This window comes from Notolabrus celidotus, chromosome 10 (genome assembly GCF_009762535.1).
Source record: "Notolabrus celidotus isolate fNotCel1 chromosome 10, fNotCel1.pri, whole genome shotgun sequence".
Taxonomy (NCBI): domain Eukaryota; kingdom Metazoa; phylum Chordata; class Actinopteri; order Labriformes; family Labridae; genus Notolabrus; species Notolabrus celidotus.
This window is the reverse complement of record NC_048281.1, coordinates 13,008,061-13,026,554: the sequence shown is the minus strand read 5'-3', so window position 1 is coordinate 13,026,554 and position 18,494 is coordinate 13,008,061. Positions and strand designations below refer to the sequence as shown.

At 40.6% G+C, this 18,494-nt stretch overlaps 2 protein-coding genes across 3 annotated transcripts in view; both read left to right on the top strand.

Moving 5' to 3' along the window:
- The first annotated feature begins 992 nt into the window (after positions 1-992).
- On the top strand, positions 993-1,654 carry LOC117820286 (helix-loop-helix protein 2-like). Its single transcript, XM_034694010.1, has one exon. It carries the CDS (start codon positions 1,016-1,018, stop codon positions 1,403-1,405), a length of 390 nt encoding a protein of 129 aa, XP_034549901.1. The 5' UTR covers positions 993-1,015; the 3' UTR covers positions 1,406-1,654.
- Positions 1,655-3,896: 2,242 nt separating this feature from the next.
- LOC117819706 (vang-like protein 1) overlaps positions 3,897-18,494 on the top strand; it is a 30,381-nt gene continuing 15,783 nt past the window's right edge. Inside the window, exons 1-3 of one of the 2 annotated variants that reach the window (XM_034693127.1) lie at positions 3,897-3,994; positions 4,901-5,222; positions 16,591-16,859. In XM_034693127.1, the coding sequence (XP_034549018.1) occupies positions 16,789-16,859 (71 nt within the window). In that variant the 5' untranslated portion in view covers positions 3,897-3,994; positions 4,901-5,222; positions 16,591-16,788. Of the gene's footprint in view, positions 3,995-4,900; positions 5,227-16,590; positions 16,860-18,494 lie in introns of both variants that reach the window. The other variant, XM_034693126.1, reaches the window with a different exon arrangement.

Genomic DNA, 18,494 nt, shown 5'->3' with positions numbered 1-18,494 from the left:
TTGCGGCCCGAGGTCCATTTATTTATGGCCCCAAGCTTCCATCTTAAATTGTATTATTTATATCACAGAAATTAATCACCTTCTGAATCATCTGTACATTTGCAGTTTCTTTCAAGCGCACAAACAAAACTAAAGTCATCAAGAATTGTCTGAAAAAGCTTCATATGGACTACCTGTCTAAAGCCAAAACTCTGGGAATTCTGCAAGAAGGTAATAAAGAAGAAACACAAGAACTCTTAAAGCTGACAGGTTTTCAAATGAATGTGTTCATCATGATGTGAAAATGTTCTTGATGAACACTAAAAGTTCAGAAGACACAAAAGAGGACACAAGACAAGATCAAAATTATGAAATTGTACAGAAAAGGCAAAATTTGGTGCATAAAAAATGTTCAGAATGTAGGAAAATAATGATTTTGTTCTAAAATGTTGTCTGCTGGTCAGAAAAGTCTTAAAAACAACATGAAAAATAAGTGTGAGGAAATCCAGATCCTGATCCTGCCATAGGAAAATAATGAGACAATATTTTTTCCCACATTGCCCGACCCTTAAAAACATTTTCCTCCAGAAGAGGATAACATTTGCTAATGTTTACATGGCTTGTGGAGAACTGAGGACTTCCTAGTTACTGTTTTATTGAGAAAACATTTAAAATAATTGTTATTAATAGATATTTATATAACTTTTAGGATTCCTAAGTCTCAGTAGGAGCCACTGGCCCTGAGGTATTCTGACAACATCATACTTGGCCCTCTTTGAAAAAGGTTTGGACACCCCTGCCCTAGATAATGGTGTACTGTTTTAACCCATAACATTTCACTTCATTTATTTTATGTATTTATTTCAATGAATTTATTGTATTATTATTATTATTATTATTATTATTATTATTATTATTATTACTATTATTATTATTATTATATATTTCATAAAAGCCGAATCTTCACCAACACTCTTGATGTATTACTGACTTCTCCCATTGCTCTCCAGGATCTTCAGAGTCTGAGGCAAAAATCATGATGCTTAGTCCTGATCCGCCCGAGCCCGAGCTGCACTGGGGACAGACGGACTCTGAGACCCTTCTGAACACTTTGAACGCGCATTGTGGGTCCACATCATGGTGCACATCTACCAAACCCGTGGATCGAGGGGACAAGGCGCGCTCCCTTGTGCACGCGCCCGCTCTCAGCAAGGAAGAGAAAAGGAGGAAGCGGCGCGCGACGCCTAAATATCGATCAGCTCACGCCACCAGAGAGCGTGTTCGCGTTGAAGCTTTTAATGTGGCCTTTACAGAGCTCAGAAAACTTCTCCCGACTCTCCCTCCGGACAAAAAGTTATCCAAGATTGAAATTCTGAGACTTGCGATGTGTTACATCTCCTACCTCAAGCAAGTGCTGGATGTGTAGGCTGGACTGAGGCAGGAGGACTGTTGATAGTCAGCCATGACAGGTGAATGATTTCTGGAAGCAAAAATAAACATTTGAGGAGTACTGTAAGTGCATGGCAGGGCTATGAAAATTTAGTTTTCTTTTGGAAAGTTGTGGGACTATAGGCTTAATATCTCCAATGGAAAGAGGAGGTGTTCTGTCTTAAATTGTTTTTGCTTAGTTCTGTCTCTGTCTGCTCTTCAGCTTCATTAAACATAGTCTCCTGGACTTTTCTGTGCTTTCTTTTAACATAGGTTGGTGGAATAGCATTGAAATCAATTTGTGAAGAATAAATGCTTTCATGTGTAAAGGCCGGCAACCTCCGGTCTAAAAATATGAGTCCAATGCGGAAGTGCTAAAAACTGCAGTTCATCAGGAATCCACTTGAAGCTGGCTCTGGAAGTACCGGAAACCACATACACACCAATTCAAAGAAGCCGATCTTTACAGCAGAAATAAACATGTTTACAGCCTGGTACAAAAGAGTGTAGTCTGGATAGCTCATTTCTTGAACGGCACACACTGTACTGGGGGTGAATTTTTTTCTAACACGGCTATTTCAAAGATATTAAAATTCCGAGTCTTCCTACGAGAGGCACAGCTGACTTGATTGACAGGCGGGAACACTGTAGCAGTTGGCGTGGAGGCTCAAAGCCCGCCTCTTTACGTCACAATCGCTCGACAGCAGCAATATGGCTGCCACCGCCGATTTTATAGTCTATGGTAAAGATCTATTTAATGTAGGCTTGGTATTTTCCTGGGATTACTCTCCATCTGGATGGTGCAGGTGTTCCTCCAAATGGACCAATATGATGACATTATGACAAGGAGGAATATGAAACATACAAGAAAACAATCAATCAATCTTTTTTTGTATAGCGTTGTTATAGATAACAAACGCCATCTCAAGATGCTCTTACAAACATAGCAAGTCCAGACCGTACTCTATGTTAAATTATTAACAAAGACCTAACATCAAGACAGGATAAGTCCAGTCCCCTCTTACTGACAGGACTCGATCTTATCTCATCTTAATCCACCGTGATTGATTATTGCACCTTGCAGTATTTAGCTAGTTACAGCAGCAGGGAAAAACTTCCTTTAACAGGCAGAAACCTCGAGCAGAACCAGACTCATGTTAGACAGCCATCTGCCTCGACCCAGTTAGGGTTGGAAAGAGGGATAGAGGAGAATAAGAGAGAGAGAGAGAGATAGCGATGACAACAATTGTGTAACTGCCTATTTGTATATTGCAGTGATGGCAAGAGTGGGCCAAATACTCGTCTTTGACTGCATGATTTTCATAAGTATATAAACAGTTAAAGGTTTTTTGCGATGTTTGAATACACTGCCTTTGCTTTTAACATTGCCACAAGTATCTTTTTTTTCAGACCGTGGATATAAACTCCTGAGTGTCCCTTTTTATTTCTATCTCCATTAGTCAGAAGCAGTCTGTGCTTTCTCTCTTGTCCCTTTATGAGCGTCTCTGCGGTGTAATGTAGCCCAAGGGGTTTGGGGTATTGTTCATGTCCACTCCAGCAGCAGGAGTGACAGCCCTTTGTCTACACACTGCACAAAACACACACTGTGACTGCACACTGAGGAGCAGAGGCCGGGTCTGACATCAGATTTTGAGATAAATGGAGCAGGGAAAGTTGTTGTTACTAATGTTTTGTATAGTTAAGATAATGTGGGTCAGATGCTAAAAGGAGAACTTTGGGCTGTGGAGGTCTGCACACAGCTCAGTCAAACACAGTGTATTGACATCAAACTTAAATTATTAATTTCAATTCTGTGTAGTTTCATGTGTGAACAGATATGGAATTATGATTTGATGTTATTCTGGTTATCCCTTACTTTTTATGGCATACATCCTCTGTTTGTGAGGAGCAACACTGCCCTCTGATGGATTTCACTGAGGAAACAGTGTCTTGATCCTTGGTCTTGGTGGATATGGTAGACTATCATTTAAAAAGAGTGCTGCAACTCTCTTCCTGTCTTGCACCTCTTGTATGATACAAGGGGCCTTCTGAAACACTATTATGGACATTGTTTGCCTTATAATAATAATGCTGTGCCTCTATTTGGGGCCTCTGTGCTTTTTTTTTACATCCTTCAATGTCCCTTGGTGTATCAGGCATTCAATATGTTCCATTTTTTTAACGTCCCCCTTTACTATAAGTAATGTAGGAATTATACACCTCTTTAAAGCCACCTGTTAGCATTATGTATTTTTCCTTTTTCATCTGCCCATAGAATTACATAGTAATTTGGTGAACCTGGTCCACTGTGCAAAAACAGTCATAAACTTTCAAATTCAAACCAATTAAATCAGCTCCTTTGCTCTTTGTAAAATTGAAGTTCAGATTCTGTGAATTTACTGCCATGAGTTGATGTTTAGTTTTAATTTTTCCTTGCATTTCTTACCCTGGTTCCTGTAGAAGTTATCCTTTGTCTCCCTTGTTTGTTTAGCAAGCGGCAACCTCTGGCTTTAACAATTGAAGTCAAAGTGGAAGTGTTCAAAACTGCATTTTCTCGAGTGTCCTTGGGTGACTTGAGGCTGGCTCCGTAAGTACTGGAAACCACGTACACACCAATTCAAAAATGCCGATCTTTACAGAAGAAATATGCACGTTTACAGCCTGGTACAAAAAATGAGTTCAGAGCGGTCTCCCTCATGTAGTGTTTCCCACAATGAGGAGCGCTCGTTCAGCTTTTTCTTTTCTCTTCTTTTTTTTGATGGGGTAAACTCAGTTTTTAAGTGCTGTGAAAATTATTAAATTCCATATAAACAAATTCTTAACTTTTTTAATCATAAGTGGATGCTGAAGAAGCCGTTTCACTATCAGCTTGGCCGTTGTTTACTTCCGCTTTCCGAAACCAGAAATTCAGTGACGTCTGGCCCAGCATGCTGCAACATGCAACATATTTACAGTCTACGGCTGCAACACAGATCTAACAGAACACTCATACTACATACTAAATTCAAACGCAGTATGTAGTACAGTACCTACTGCCTACTACATTAGTAGGTACTAGGTAGTATGTATCAGGCAGTTTTGAAAACAGCCTTAGTTCTTCTGTATCCTGTGTTCCACATCTGTGATTACTCTATGTATTTAGTTCCTCTGTCTCCCCCTATCCTGGTTTGGATCTTTATACGTCTCTACTGTGTTCTCTCTGTTTCATTTGGATTTAATTCTTGGACATTTTCAATGTGAGTTTTGTTGATACATTTTGTTTATTACAACCTTTTTATTTTAAATCTACACTTGGGTCCTCCTCAGTCATTCCCCCAAAGTGACACTTACCTATATGAGATGATGCTTCTGGATCAATGAAAAGTCTGACATTAATTTAAGATGTTTTTTAAAAAGCGCAATATTTTTTTTTTATTCTAAGTTTAAAGTCAGACATGTTGGATTTTATTTATTTATTTATTTATTTTTCTGTGGCCCTAATCCTCTTCCGTAGACTTTCAGCTCTGATTCAGGTGGGAAACTGACCAACTTCCTGCTTGTATCACATCCAGACCTGACGTAAACCACGCCATCTAGTGGTCTTCCGCTGAAAATACTCAATTGAGTGCAATTGACGTGTATAGTACCTCCATGCAGCCGCCCTCTCTGATGCCACTAACCACAATGTCCAGGCTCGTGTGAGGAGCTGCCTCTGACTGTCAGCACACACAGACAGAGACAGGCGAGCCTCTGCAGCAGCAGCAGCAGCGCGAGCACAGCGGCGGATTCACCGGGACCCTGCACGCGGAGGAATATGGCACCTCTGTGAGAGAAAGGTAGGTAAATGAACTGAAAATGGCGATGCTCTGTATGTTACACCGGCTATGTCTATGCCAAAAAAACCCGAGCCACATCCCCTCATAGGAATTACTGATGAAGTTCAAAGCTGCCGTCGTGGAAAAAATGGTTCCCCTCATCATTAGGCGGATGGAGACGAACCTACATTTACCTAGGGGTGGCACAAGCTCGTGATTTGTATTCTGAAACAGTTCAAGTTCCTGTTAAAACGAGCCCTATTCGAGGTGATGGTAGCTTATAACCTGCTGTGGTTAATAGTGTTTAGGATGTGGATGAAACGAGATCTATTGTAACCGAACCTGCAGCTGTGTAATGAGGAGAAACACCACATCCCTGTCTTGTCTCCTCCCAAACCGTGGGTCCTACAAAATAAAAGCATTATTCCTAATCCAGCTACTGTTTCAGGTTGAAGCTGTGCATCACTATCATCACCGTGCACAGCTGTCTGTATGATGTGTTACTGGGTCTGAAGCCCCCTTCACGTGCTTCCCTCCTCTTCCTCAGGAGCTCAGAGTCATGATGCTGCAGTGAGACCGTGCAGCACATTTATTATTGAGCAGTGCTGAGAGAGGTCCTGTGCAGAGAGAGAGAGGTGTAAGGACACTGTAGATGAATGAGTCACTACCTGGGAGCACATTCGGATCAAAGAAAGTGGTGTGGTTGGCAATGCTTTCGTCATTGTTCTCTTTTTAAAGCATGTTTTCTGGCTGGAAGGGCAGTGTGTGTCACAAGTGTAATGAGAAGCGGAGCGCCCTGAAGGGTGCCGGTGACAATCCCTAAAAGCTTAGATAGTGAGGTGTAATGCATGATGCATTGAGAGTGGTGTGTTTAGGTTTACCGACATAAAAGCTTTGCTCTAACAGCAAGAATGCACTGTGGTATCTCCCCCACCTCTCTCTCTCTCTCTCTCTCTCTCTCTCTCTCTCTCTCTCTCTCTGTACTGTACTTTTATTTAGTTCCGCATCAGCGGATAAGACTGGGACTAAGTTTGCATTCCAGAGAACCGTGTCAGGTCTTAACTTTGTGTGTGTGTGTGTGTGTGTGTGTGTGTGTGTGTGTGTGTGTGTGTGTGTGTGTGTGTGTGTGCGCGTGCGTGAACGTGTGTAAGTGTGTGTAAGTGTGTGCTGCAGGGTGGGAGTGGCCGAGACTCTATCCATCCAGTCACTCAGAGGTCACAGGTTTGCTCTCTGCACATGTCAAACAAAATCCTTTGTACAAAGAATCAAAGACGAGAGGCACAATGATGAAAGGTCAATACACAAGAGAGTAGTTCCACATTTCATCTTTTATTCTGCTGACGAGGTCGACAAAATGAGAGAAAAATCCACATCTCGGACTCTGTTTGAGTGATTTTAGTCAGTCAGCAGCTATGTTGGCTCATATCACATTATCAGCAGCTGTTCGTCTGGGTTATTTGGGGTCCACGGAGGGATTGTAGAGTGTTATTATCACAGTGACAAACACTGTCTGTGTCCCCGTCCTTTGATTTGATTCTAGAGGTCTTATGCAGCTTACTGAACTTCATGTAACTGTCTGTCTGCTTATTGTTTATTTCCCACTTTCATATATCTTATTTAGACAAACGGATATGTAGCAGTAACTCAGTCTCTCAGTTTGCAAAAAGAAAATCACAACAAATATATAAAAGGTCAGTGTACTCATTTACTTTGGGGAGGAAATAATACAATTGAGTGCTTTGAGGTCCTCTAATGTGGCTACTTTTCTGCATCCTCTCTGACTGTGCAACACATTGCACACACAAGACAATAATCAGATAAATCCAAAATTAAATTAATTAATTAATCACTCACGTGGATATTTCTAGTTTTAAAAAATTGCTCTAAATCAACGCTAAAGTAAATAAACTAACCCAGCAGACTGCCAGCTGCTGCATCTGGCAGATTATGGCACACTGCCACCAGAGCAGGATGCACATGAAGAGGAGGACAGTGTGAGGGTTGATGGGTGTGAGCGAGGGTACAGATGCCATAGTAACCAGCCCCTGCCTGGTGCTCTAGAGGAGCTATGATAACCAACTTTTAGGGTGCCAACAGTGCATCAGGCACTTTACTGGAATCTGAAATCTTTTTTTCCCCCCAAATCTTTGAAGCCAAGGTCTTCAGCTCGAGTTCCACATATATTCAGTTTCATGAATAATTTATGAATTAGACCAGAAAAGGAATCTGCATTTCAAGATCGTGCACTTAGCATAGTAGATAATGTAGAGAATATATTTTAGTAGTTAATGTATATCTCACAGTAGGTAATGTATATTGTGCAGTAGGTAATGTATATTTCACAGTAGATTGTGCAGTAGATGATGTATATTTCACAGTTGATAATGTATATTGTGAAGAAGTTACTGTATATTTCACAGTAGGTTATATATATTTCACAGTAGATAATGTATATTTCACAGTAGGTTATGTATATTTCACAGTAGGTTATATATATTGCACAGTTGATAATGCATATTTCAGAGTAGATAATGTATATTTCACAGTAGTTAATGTATATTTCACAGTAGATTGTGCAGTAGATAATGTGTATTTCACAGTTGATAATGTATATTGTGAAGAAGTTACTGTATATTTCACAGTAGGTTTTATATATTGCACAGTTGATAATGCATATTTCACAATAATGTATATTTCACAGTAGGTAATGTATATTTCACAGTAGGTTATATATATTGCACAGTTGATAATGCATATTTCAGAGTAGATAATGTATATTGTGCAGTTGATAATGCATATTTCACAGTAGATAATGTATATTGCGCAGTAGATAAAGTATACTGTGAAGTAGATACTGTATATTTCACAGTAGGTTATGTATATTGCACAGTGGATAATGTATATTTCACAGCAGATAACGTATATTGCACAGTAGATAAAGTATATTTCACTGTAGGTATTGTATATTGCACAGTGGATAGTGTATTTGGCTTTAGATCATGTTAGGCAATAGATAACGTGCATTGCATAGTACACTATGTACAGTATATTGCACTGAAGAAAAAAATGTTGCAGCCCCCCCCCCCCCCACAGAAACCAAGACAAATTTGTCCATGCATAATTACAGTATCACCCACGGTGCAGTAGCCCCCCACCCACTAAACAAACAGACTAATGAGTGTTTGTTTTACATTAGTGTCACTTTCTGCCCTTGTGAGTCTCTTCCCAGTGCAGCCAAGCAGAATTGTCAGTAGTGGAGCAGCCACGCTTCACTGGACGATCCGTTTCCTCCACAGAGTCCCCCAGACCAGAGGACCACTGGATATTTTATATCGGGGGGGTAGAGCCTCTCGTCTCTTACACACGTTGTTATCCTCCCGCATGCTTTATTCATACTTACCCTCAGTTTGTAACTGATAGTTTTTCTTACCCCGTGGCTGCGATTTTCCACATGGCCTGGTTCTCTGTGCCTCTTCAAGCTCGTCTCGTGGATGAGCGGGCCCCCCCCCCTCAGAGGGAGAGATCATCTTGGCCCACATACCGCTGCCACGCGCACCGAGACCAGCACTCGAGGGGTTAAGGGCTTTTATTTAAATCACAGGGGTCATTCATTTAACCATGCGGGTGCTGGGTGTGAAGAGAGGCCATTGTGTGCCCTCTCAGTGTACCACCCCCCCAGCCCCCACCTTCACATATTAGTGCATCACACACATCTACTCGCTGCAGGGGTGATTGATCATTGCATCTAGATTGGGCCTCCAGCCTCCTGTTGTTGCCATGGTAACAGTGGACGCTCCAGATGTGAGTTAGACATGACTCTCCTCTGTCTAATCTCTGCCTCTTGTTTAAAAATTGATGCTGCGACATCAGCTTTGATGCTGCCAGTGATATGATTTATTAAAACATTTATTGAATTCTGGCAAATATACAACTCTGGTCATGTTCAACACATGTTCCTGTTCTCTCAGTTACATCAGTGACTGCTTTAGAAAAAGCTGATGCCGTGTGGAATGAGAAACTGGTGCTTCCTCATACGCCACCTCCATATGAGAGAAAACATTCAACCCCTCTGTGTCTCCTTAGTGGAAATCTGCTATATTGCCTTTTTTCCAGGCCTCTTCTTACCACTATAATATCCATGCTTATATGCTGATCTAGCAATTTTACTATTTACCCGCACCGGTGGCTGTGGCGATAGCAAACAGCCTGTAAATGAAGCTGGAGAAATCATCTGGGTTAGTAAAATGAGACTGGGCATGGGATGGTTGTCAAGACAACAGCCAGGAGACAGACAGGGGGGTAGATTGAGGTCTAAATGAACGGTCTCGCATGGTGAGGCACTGAGACATCCTCATGCAGCGTGCAGCATGCATTAATGTGCAGGAAGTGAGAGTGATACTCAGTCTGACCTGGTGATGAATTCAATGGATTATAGTGGGAGATTTTCTTGATTAGCTGGGTGAGATTTTCTCTTATTGTACAAAAAATAATAAACATATTAATTGCATTAGATTCCATATTTTGAAAATCTTGGTTAAAGCTAATGTCAGTATATTGTAGGGATGTAAGGATATATCACAAATCGATAAAAAAACGATACAAATAACTGGATTAAAATCGATTCAACATAATTTGTATCGGGATATTATTTTTCTTGGTCACATATGACCATAGGTCCAGGGAGATTATTTATAAGCCAGCTCCTCATGTTGATACTCAGCGTGTTTAACATTTTGAACACGTCAATATGATCCGTAGCTGTTAAATACCGTCAGTAATATACATTGTGTCATGGAGGAAAATTTGATTTAGGGGGAAATTATTTTTGACATGTAAAACTTTTAAGTTTTTTTAATGATTAAATGATAATTGATCGTTAACATTTTCAAAGATTGATCATGGAGAATACTTGAAATTTACATCCCTAATTTAAAGAGATTTACCTTTAAATGTTTCTTTAAAATCGTTAAAGAATCGTGAGTGAGTCGTATCCTGAACCAATAATCGGGATTCGAATCGAATCGTGGGTTGTGCATCCCTAGTATATTGTAAATGAAGGTATCACATAGTTATTCAGCAATAGTCCAGGTTGAAACATTTTTTTTGTGTGTGTGTAAAAGTGACACTTTTTGGGCTTTTACACCTTAATTTGTAGAGGCTCGGACTGTGGATAGAGCAGAAAACTAGAGATATGTCTGTGTGTGTATGTGTTCCTGTTGGCGCCTCTTGGTCAGGTCATGTTTGTAAATGAGAACCGGTTCTCAATTTTTTTTACCTGGTAAAATAAAGGTCTAAAAAAAAAAAAAAGAAAAAAAAGTGAGGGAATGACACGCAGGAAAGAGGCTATAGGATGGAATTGATCCCAGGCCACCTGTTATAAATGGGACGCAACTTAAACACTAAACTAAAGCCATGTCCTACACAGATTGTTTTTGATTAAGCATGTTTTAAAGACTCATTTGGGGAAAAAAAAGGTATTTTGTTAATTCAGCATATTTCAACCTACAACTCTCCTGTGATGTATTTATAGATATTGAGATGTGTATATTGTGTTATTGTGTGCATGTTCTTTTATGTGATCTTGATATCTTTCTGTCTTCTTTTAACATACTATTAGCCCAACTAAGCACAGGAGTTGAAAACTTGTAATAGCTATTATCTCTGTATGGGAAGTAGGGATGAGACATGATTTTCGAATTCTCGAATATTCGAACACTTGTTAATGCGAATATTATCTCATTTTGAAAGTACTATTTTCATCGTTTTCACCAGCATCTGGTTTTAATACGGTATCCCCGCCAGAGGGTGGCTATAGATCGTCTTAAAGCTGTTTGCTAACCACATTAAATAATAGAAGAAAAAGAATGCTAACTGCATTAAATAGCGAAAGAAGTCGAAAACATTAGCAGCAGTCGCTGGAAATACGGGTGTAGTTGTGTAAGATTCAAAAACGGAGGCTGTTTTGGAAACTGCCTGCTACATACTCCCTACGAATGTAGTATGCAGTACGCACCGCATACTGCATGATAAATACTTGGATCTGTTTTGCAGCATGCTGGATTAGGCGTTGATTTCTGGTTTCGGAAAGCAGAAGTAAACAATAACCGAGCTGATAGCGAAACTTCTTCTTTAGCATCCACTTATGATTTAAAAAGTTAAGGAGGGAATGTACGTTTTTACAGCACCTAAGAACTGATTCCCTGCCGCCATATACGGGAAAAAAAAGAAGCATAACGTTAGCGTTGTGCATTGTAAGAAACAGCACATGAGGGAGAAGGGTCCGCTGCGTACTGAGACATTTATCCAAATTAGTATGACATCCAAGTAGTTTTGGCATAGTGCAGATTTTGCACTAAGTTCTGCTAGAATAGCAGTAAGTTCTGCTAGAATAGTAGGTGGTTTCGAAAACAGCCGGAGAATACTGCAGAGACTGAGCATGGCTGTTAAATGTAAACGTACGCCATGCTGCTGGATCAGAAAAACGGCATGAATTTTTAGTCAGAAGCCACAAGTACCCGCTCCTGGCAGCACCTCGTCCCACATGATTACCACAAATAATAATATCAAATAGTCTTTAGGCTTGAAATAACCATCCCTAATACGAAGCATCAGTTGCTACAGCTGTTTGTAGCAGGCAGAAGTTGGACTTTATGATTTGCATTGTCCATATCAAATGAACTCCATAAATCAATAAAGATATTCCTATTTACGAGACATTCTTGGCCGCACTGAGAGAGTCACATAAAACAGAGTTTTAAAGCCATTAAGGGAGAGCTTGATTATTTAAAACTGTAACTGTTTTCATGAGTTGTGTTTTCAATGTGGCGTTTTAGTGCTTGCTTTTAAAGCAGTGTTTCCAAATAAAGCTAGTCTTGTAAAGAATTTGACGCCCAGGATGCAGCATGCAGACTGTAACATTTTCCCACGTCTGAATTAGCCTCTTTAAACTATAAACTTATTTTCCATCTCATAGGAAAAAGCAACTTTGCAGCAGTACACATGAATAAACAACCCAGATACAGAGATTCATGAAGCATGGTGTTAGCAGGGTTCCCACGTGTCCTGGAAAACCTGGAAAACAGTTGACCGGTTTTCCAGTACTGGAAAACACCTGGAAAATGGGAGAAAAAGTCAAATGTCCTGGAAAATCACAGATAGTCCTGGAAAATAATTCCAACATGGCTGCATGCAACCTGACCCTATTAACAAAACACATCCCCATTCATTGAAAGTTGAGAGCACGCTGTGCTGGAAAAGACAGCGACACTGCACAACTTTTTTCACATCTTTTCTCCTTCACTTCATAATCATGCATTCACAGAAAACGGGGTATATTGTCTAGTTTTATGGTACATTAACCTTGTAGAGTGCTCTTTTGATTCAAAGAGTCTTATATTTAAGTTATAGTGTGACCAGTGGAGTCGGGCAGAGAGCTTGGGGGTCTGTGCCTCACAACTTTCTCTGCAGGCTGAGACCTCAATTACTGTATTCTAGCTCAGTTGTTCTCAAAGTGGGGTCCTGGGACTCCTGAGGGTCCTTGAACCATAGCCTGGGGGGTCCGTGAAATAATTTGAATACATTTCTAATACATTATAAAATTGTGTCATTACAAAACAGCATACACACCATTGTTATGATACCATTTGGTGGCTCGAAGGGATATGTGAGTCTTGCTACTGTTAATTTTCTGAAAGCGTTTAAGATGAATTACTTGAAAAGTATAAATGCTGTCATGTTGAGTCCACAAGGAATGAAATGACCCTCTGTTTTAAAGTATACAAGTGGTATTTACTTGATTCAAATTGAAGTGTTATCTGTTTATCACTATGGTACAGGTCTGAAGTATTTACATTGATACGTTTTACAATACAAATAGTTCCAAGGGCAACTAAGAGTGCAAATGGTAGTAAGCATGTGCTTTGGTGATGGGAAGATCAGCTCTTTTCAGAGAGCCGGCTCTTTTCACTCGGCTCCCAAAGAAGAGCCGGCTCTTTCAACTCCCTAACGGCTCTTAATTTAGGATCTTTTGTAGCGGTGTTTAGGGTTAGGATTAGGGTTATGATTAGGGTTAGGGTTAGGATTAGGGTTAGGGTTAGGGTTAGGGTTATGATTAGGGTTAGGGTTAGGGTTATGATTAGGGTTAGGATTAGGGTTAGGGTTAGTGTTATGATTAGGGTTAGGATTAGGGTTATGATTAGGGTTAGGGTTAGGGTTAGGGTTAGGGTTAGGATTAGGGTTAGGGTTAGGGTTATGATTAGGGTTAGGTTTAGGGTTAGGATTAGGGTTAGGGTTAGGATTAGGGTTAGGGTTAGGGATATGTTTAGGGTTAGGGTTAGTGTTATGATTAGGGTTAGGGATATGTTTAGGGTTAGGGTTAGTGTTAGGGTTAGGGTTAGGATTAGGGTTAGGGTTATGATTAGGGTTAGGATTAGGGTTAGGATTAGGGTTAGGATTAGGGTTAGGGTTAGGGATATGTTTAGGGTTAGGGTTAGTGTTAGGATTAGGGTTAGGATTAGGGTTATGATTAGGGTTATGATTAGGGTTAGGGTTGGTGTTAGGGTTAGGGTTAGGATTAGGGTTAGGGTTATGATTAGGGTTAGGATTAGTGTTAGGATTAGGGTTAGGATTAGGGTTAGGGTTAGGGATATGTTTAGGGTTAGGGTTAGTGTTAGGGTTAGTGTTAGGATTAGGGTTATGATTAGGGTTAGGGTTAGGATTAGGGTTAGGATTAGGGTTAGGGTTAGGATTAGGGTTAGGATTAGGGTTAGGGATATGTTTAGGGTTAGGATTAGGGTTAGGATTAGGGTTTGGATTAGGGTTGGGATTAGGGTTAGGATTAGGGTTTGGATTAGGGTTAGGGTTAGGATTAGGGTTAGGGTTAGGATTAGGGTTAGGGTTTGGATTAGGGTTAGGGTTAGGGTTATGATTAGGGTTAGGGTTAGGATTAGGGTTAGGGTTAGGATTAGGGTTAGGGTTAGGATTAGGGTTAGGGTTTGGATTAGGGTTAGGGTTAGGATTAGGATTAGGGTTAGGGTTAGGGTTATGATTAGGGTTAGGATTAGGGTTAGGGTTAGGATTAGGGTTAAGGTTAGGGTTATGATTAAGGTTAGGGTTAGGTTTAGGGTTAGAACCAGAACTAAATTTAAGCAAACAGAACCAGAGCCAAACTCGAGCAAACAGAACCAGAACCAAACCCAACCAGAACCAAACCTAACCAAACCCAACCAGAATCGAACCAGAACCGAACCAGAACCGAACCAGAACCGAACCAGAACCGAACCAGAACCGTAACAGAACAGAACCAGAACCGGACTAAAACCGAACCAGACCCCAACCAGAACCGAACCAGAACCGTACCAGAACCGAACCAGAACCGAACCAGAACCGAACTCAAGCAAAAAGATCCAGAACAAAACTCAAGCAAACCCAACCAGAACCGAACTCAAGCAAACCGTACCAGAACCGAACCAGACCCATAACCAGAACCGTACCAGAATCAGAACCAGAACCGAACCAGAACCATAACAGAACCGAACCAGAACCGAACCAGAACCGAACTCAAGCAAAAAGATCCAGAACAAAACTCAAGCAAACCCAACCAGAACCGAACTCAAGCAAACCGTACCAGAACCGAACCAGACCCATAACCAGAACCGTACCAGAACCAGAACCAGAACCAGAACCGAACCAGAACCATACCAGAACCGAACCAGAACCGAACCAGAACCGAACCAGAACCAAACTCAAGCAAACAGAACCAGAACCAAACTCAAGCAAACAGAACCAGAACCAAATTCAAGCAAACAGAACCAGAACCAAACTGAAGCAACATTATTAATGTCCTCAGGTTGGCATTGAGAAAAATCAGATGCCTCAGCTCGGATGGGCTGATCCGATTTCTCCTCTCAGTGAGTATTTGCCCGGTCTTCAAGAAGACTCTCTCTGAAGGAACAGATGAAGCCAGGATACACAGCCCCCCTCCATCACCTGTATCCTATATCCTCACATGTGATTGGCCGCATGGCCGCCATGCTGACCAATCAAAACAAAGTTCTGCTGTGAGCAGAGCTGGGGCTGAGCACTGTGAGAGCTAAGCAGGGAAAGGAAAAAACTGGGACCCGGCTCTCTCTCGATGCGAGCCGAGAGTCTTCTGATTCACTATAAAGCATCGGCTCTCAGAGCCGCAGCTTTTGATCATGACACATCACTAATGTGCTTAATCTGTGTTACAATTATGAGGGGGCCATGGACAATTTTCTCACCTGTAAGGGGTCCCTGGCTCCAAAAAGTTTGAGAACCCCTGCTCTAGCTAGTAGGTGTGCAAACTCCCGATAGTGAAAACAAACGGAACAAAAAGAGCGACACAGCTGCACAGAAACTCCACGTTGTAGACATCGCTGATCATAATAGACATCCTCATGCAGGAAGACAGTTTACATTTTTTTAAATCTCTGAGAGATTTTCAAATACAGAGTGTGTCTTTACACCGGTGCAATTTTTTTCAGAGTTTACGGTAACTCAAATAAAAAACGTGACATTTGCTTTGTTTTATATCGACCACTTAGCAGGATGAATATCATGATTAAGCAGGTATATTTTGAGTTTGAGTTGAGAAACATTTGTGGCCATTTTTGTCATTCAGTTCTATTTAGGTCATTAAAGCACTGGTCCTCTGATTATTATTATTATTTAATTATTTCAGTAAGGCAGCTTCCTGATTCCTTTGCTGGCTCTTTTGTTTTTTTCTTAGCTAATTTTATATTTTTTTAAAAAAAGAGAAAGCTGAGATGTTGCCCATCGTTGTTACTTGGTTGCACTAATAAAGTGAAGTGCTGTACATCTGTGGTTGCATTATTCTATAATCAATTTGCCATAATTTTTAAGTATGTAAGAGACGATTTCATTGATAGCCATAGACTACATGTCTTTCTTTCAATGTAGACTTCCACTGAGAGGAACATATTAGACTATTTAGGAACTAAATGAGGAACTAAATTTAGACGGTCATACCAGCTTGATCATCAATGAAAATGTCCTGGAAATGTCCTGGAAAATGATCTCTGGAAAAGAGGGGGAACCCTGTGTTAGTCAGCACAGATATGAAAACTCAATAATGACAAGTATTTGGATTGCTGGCTGTTTGACCTCATTTCAAATACAGTGTATGAATGGGCACATGCTGCCTGGTCACAGTATTTAACGCATTATTTGTCATTGTTGGCAGATTTGAGTGTCTCACACCCTCTCTCTCTGTCTCTCTCTCTGTCTGTCTGTCTCTGTCTGTCTGTCTGTCTGTCTCTCTCTCTCTCTCTCTCTCTCTCTCTCTCTCTCTCTCTCTCTCTCTCTCTCTCTCTCTCTCTCTCTCCCTCTCCCTTTCTTCTCCTCTCAGGTCAATGTGGCTACTAAAGCAGCCTGGACTAGTCGTCAGCGGTTGTGGATTCCTGAGGTCCGTCTCTATAGCAACCCTTTCCTCCTCCTGAGTGTTGCTGCCAACTTTCTCTCCTCGCCGCACGCCAAATCTCTCCTCAATCCCCCCCATACCCCCCACCCCACCCTCAGCCAACCACTCCCTCTGAACTGCGTTGGAATGGACACAGAGTCGACCCACTCGGGCTACTCATATCACTCGAGCCGCTCCGGGAGATCAAACCGACATGGGTATGTTTGCCGACTGTCTGCCTGTCTCTTCTATCACATGCTGTCTGTGGGGGTAGAGATAGATATCGTACAAAGACTCAGCTGTGTTTGTCTTCAGCTTATGTGGCAAATGTGTTGTTTTGTAGACAAATCAAATAAGAGTGCAAGAGAGCGACGGAGAGAAGATTGGCACGGACAGAGTTGGTGGATTAGGGTCGTCACAGTTGAGTGGCTTTAACCCATTTCACTCAGTTCATTCTGTAAATGAGAGGATCATTTGATTACAGCTCTGTCAGTACCTCACCCGCTTAGTCTGTCTCATTTCAGTCATGTAGAGCTGGAGCTAACAATTACTTAAAACGTTCAAGATTCAGGAAAAAAGTGTCACTATTAATTAGGGATGTAAGGATACACTCAACCCATGATTCGATTCGAATTCCGATTTTCGGTTAACAATACAATTCACTCACGATTTTCTAATGATTTTAAAGAAAACTGGAATGAACTCAAAATTTAAATAACTTATTTTATTTCAATTCTCAGATATAGACAGTTGCAGTATATATTTTTCTCTTATATTTCTTTGTAAACGAAGTAATCCTTTTTCATTTTTAAGGTGTGTTGTAACTCAAATAAAACCACTTTTTTTCAGTACCTAAAAACTAAAAATGACTGTACAAAAGTACCTTGTTGGAAAATTTCAGAACAATTATAGAGAAATGGAAAGTGAACAATTCCCAAATGAAAGTATTAAATATTAAAACATATACGGTAAATCTCTTTAAATTAGGGATGTAAATTTCAAGTATTTTCCTTGATTGATATTTGGAAATGTTAGTGATCAATTATTGTTTAATCATTAAAAAAAACATTTTCCATGTCACAAATAATGCCAAATGCGTTTTTTCCCCTTACATAAAATTTTCCTTCATGACACAATGTATATTACTGATGGTATTAAACAGCTACGGATCATATTGAGGTGTTCAAAATGTTAACATGCTGAATATCAACGTGAGGAGCAGACTTATAAATAATCTCTGTGGACGCATGGTCATAGAGTGAAGACTACAACATGCGGATTTACTGCAACAGGACAACTGAACAGATTAATTTTTTGGACTCACAGGTAAGGTATCAGCCGGGACCGCAACCGGGTCAGAATCATTCCAGCAGCGGAGAAAAAAAGCGCTCGTGGAGACCTGTCACTCAGCTGCAGCCCTCAGCTGAGCCTCTCCACTGTGTGCAGTCAGCAGATTCTGAAACATGCTTCAAACTTAAAACACCTCCACTCAACGAGTGATGAGAGAGCAGTGCAAGAGACTTAATGATGTTGAACAAGCGGAGTATAACGTAGATAGCGCCTTCTACTGTTTAAAAATAAAATCCCAACACAAATTTTGTTGAAACTTATTTGTATCGATTTTTTACCCTCTTGCGATATATCTTTACATCCCGCTATTGATGAATTAAGGAAGTGTTAGGTACATATCTGAATAAAACAGCTCTTCTGTAGAGTCAGTGGTGCCGTATTGAAGTAATTTATGATACTGTTCTACAGAAAAGGAAGTCCTTCTTGTTTTTTGAAAGCTAAAACAAGAACATTTTGCTAAATAATAGATTTTCAAAATACTCTGCAAATTGACTGAGGAATCA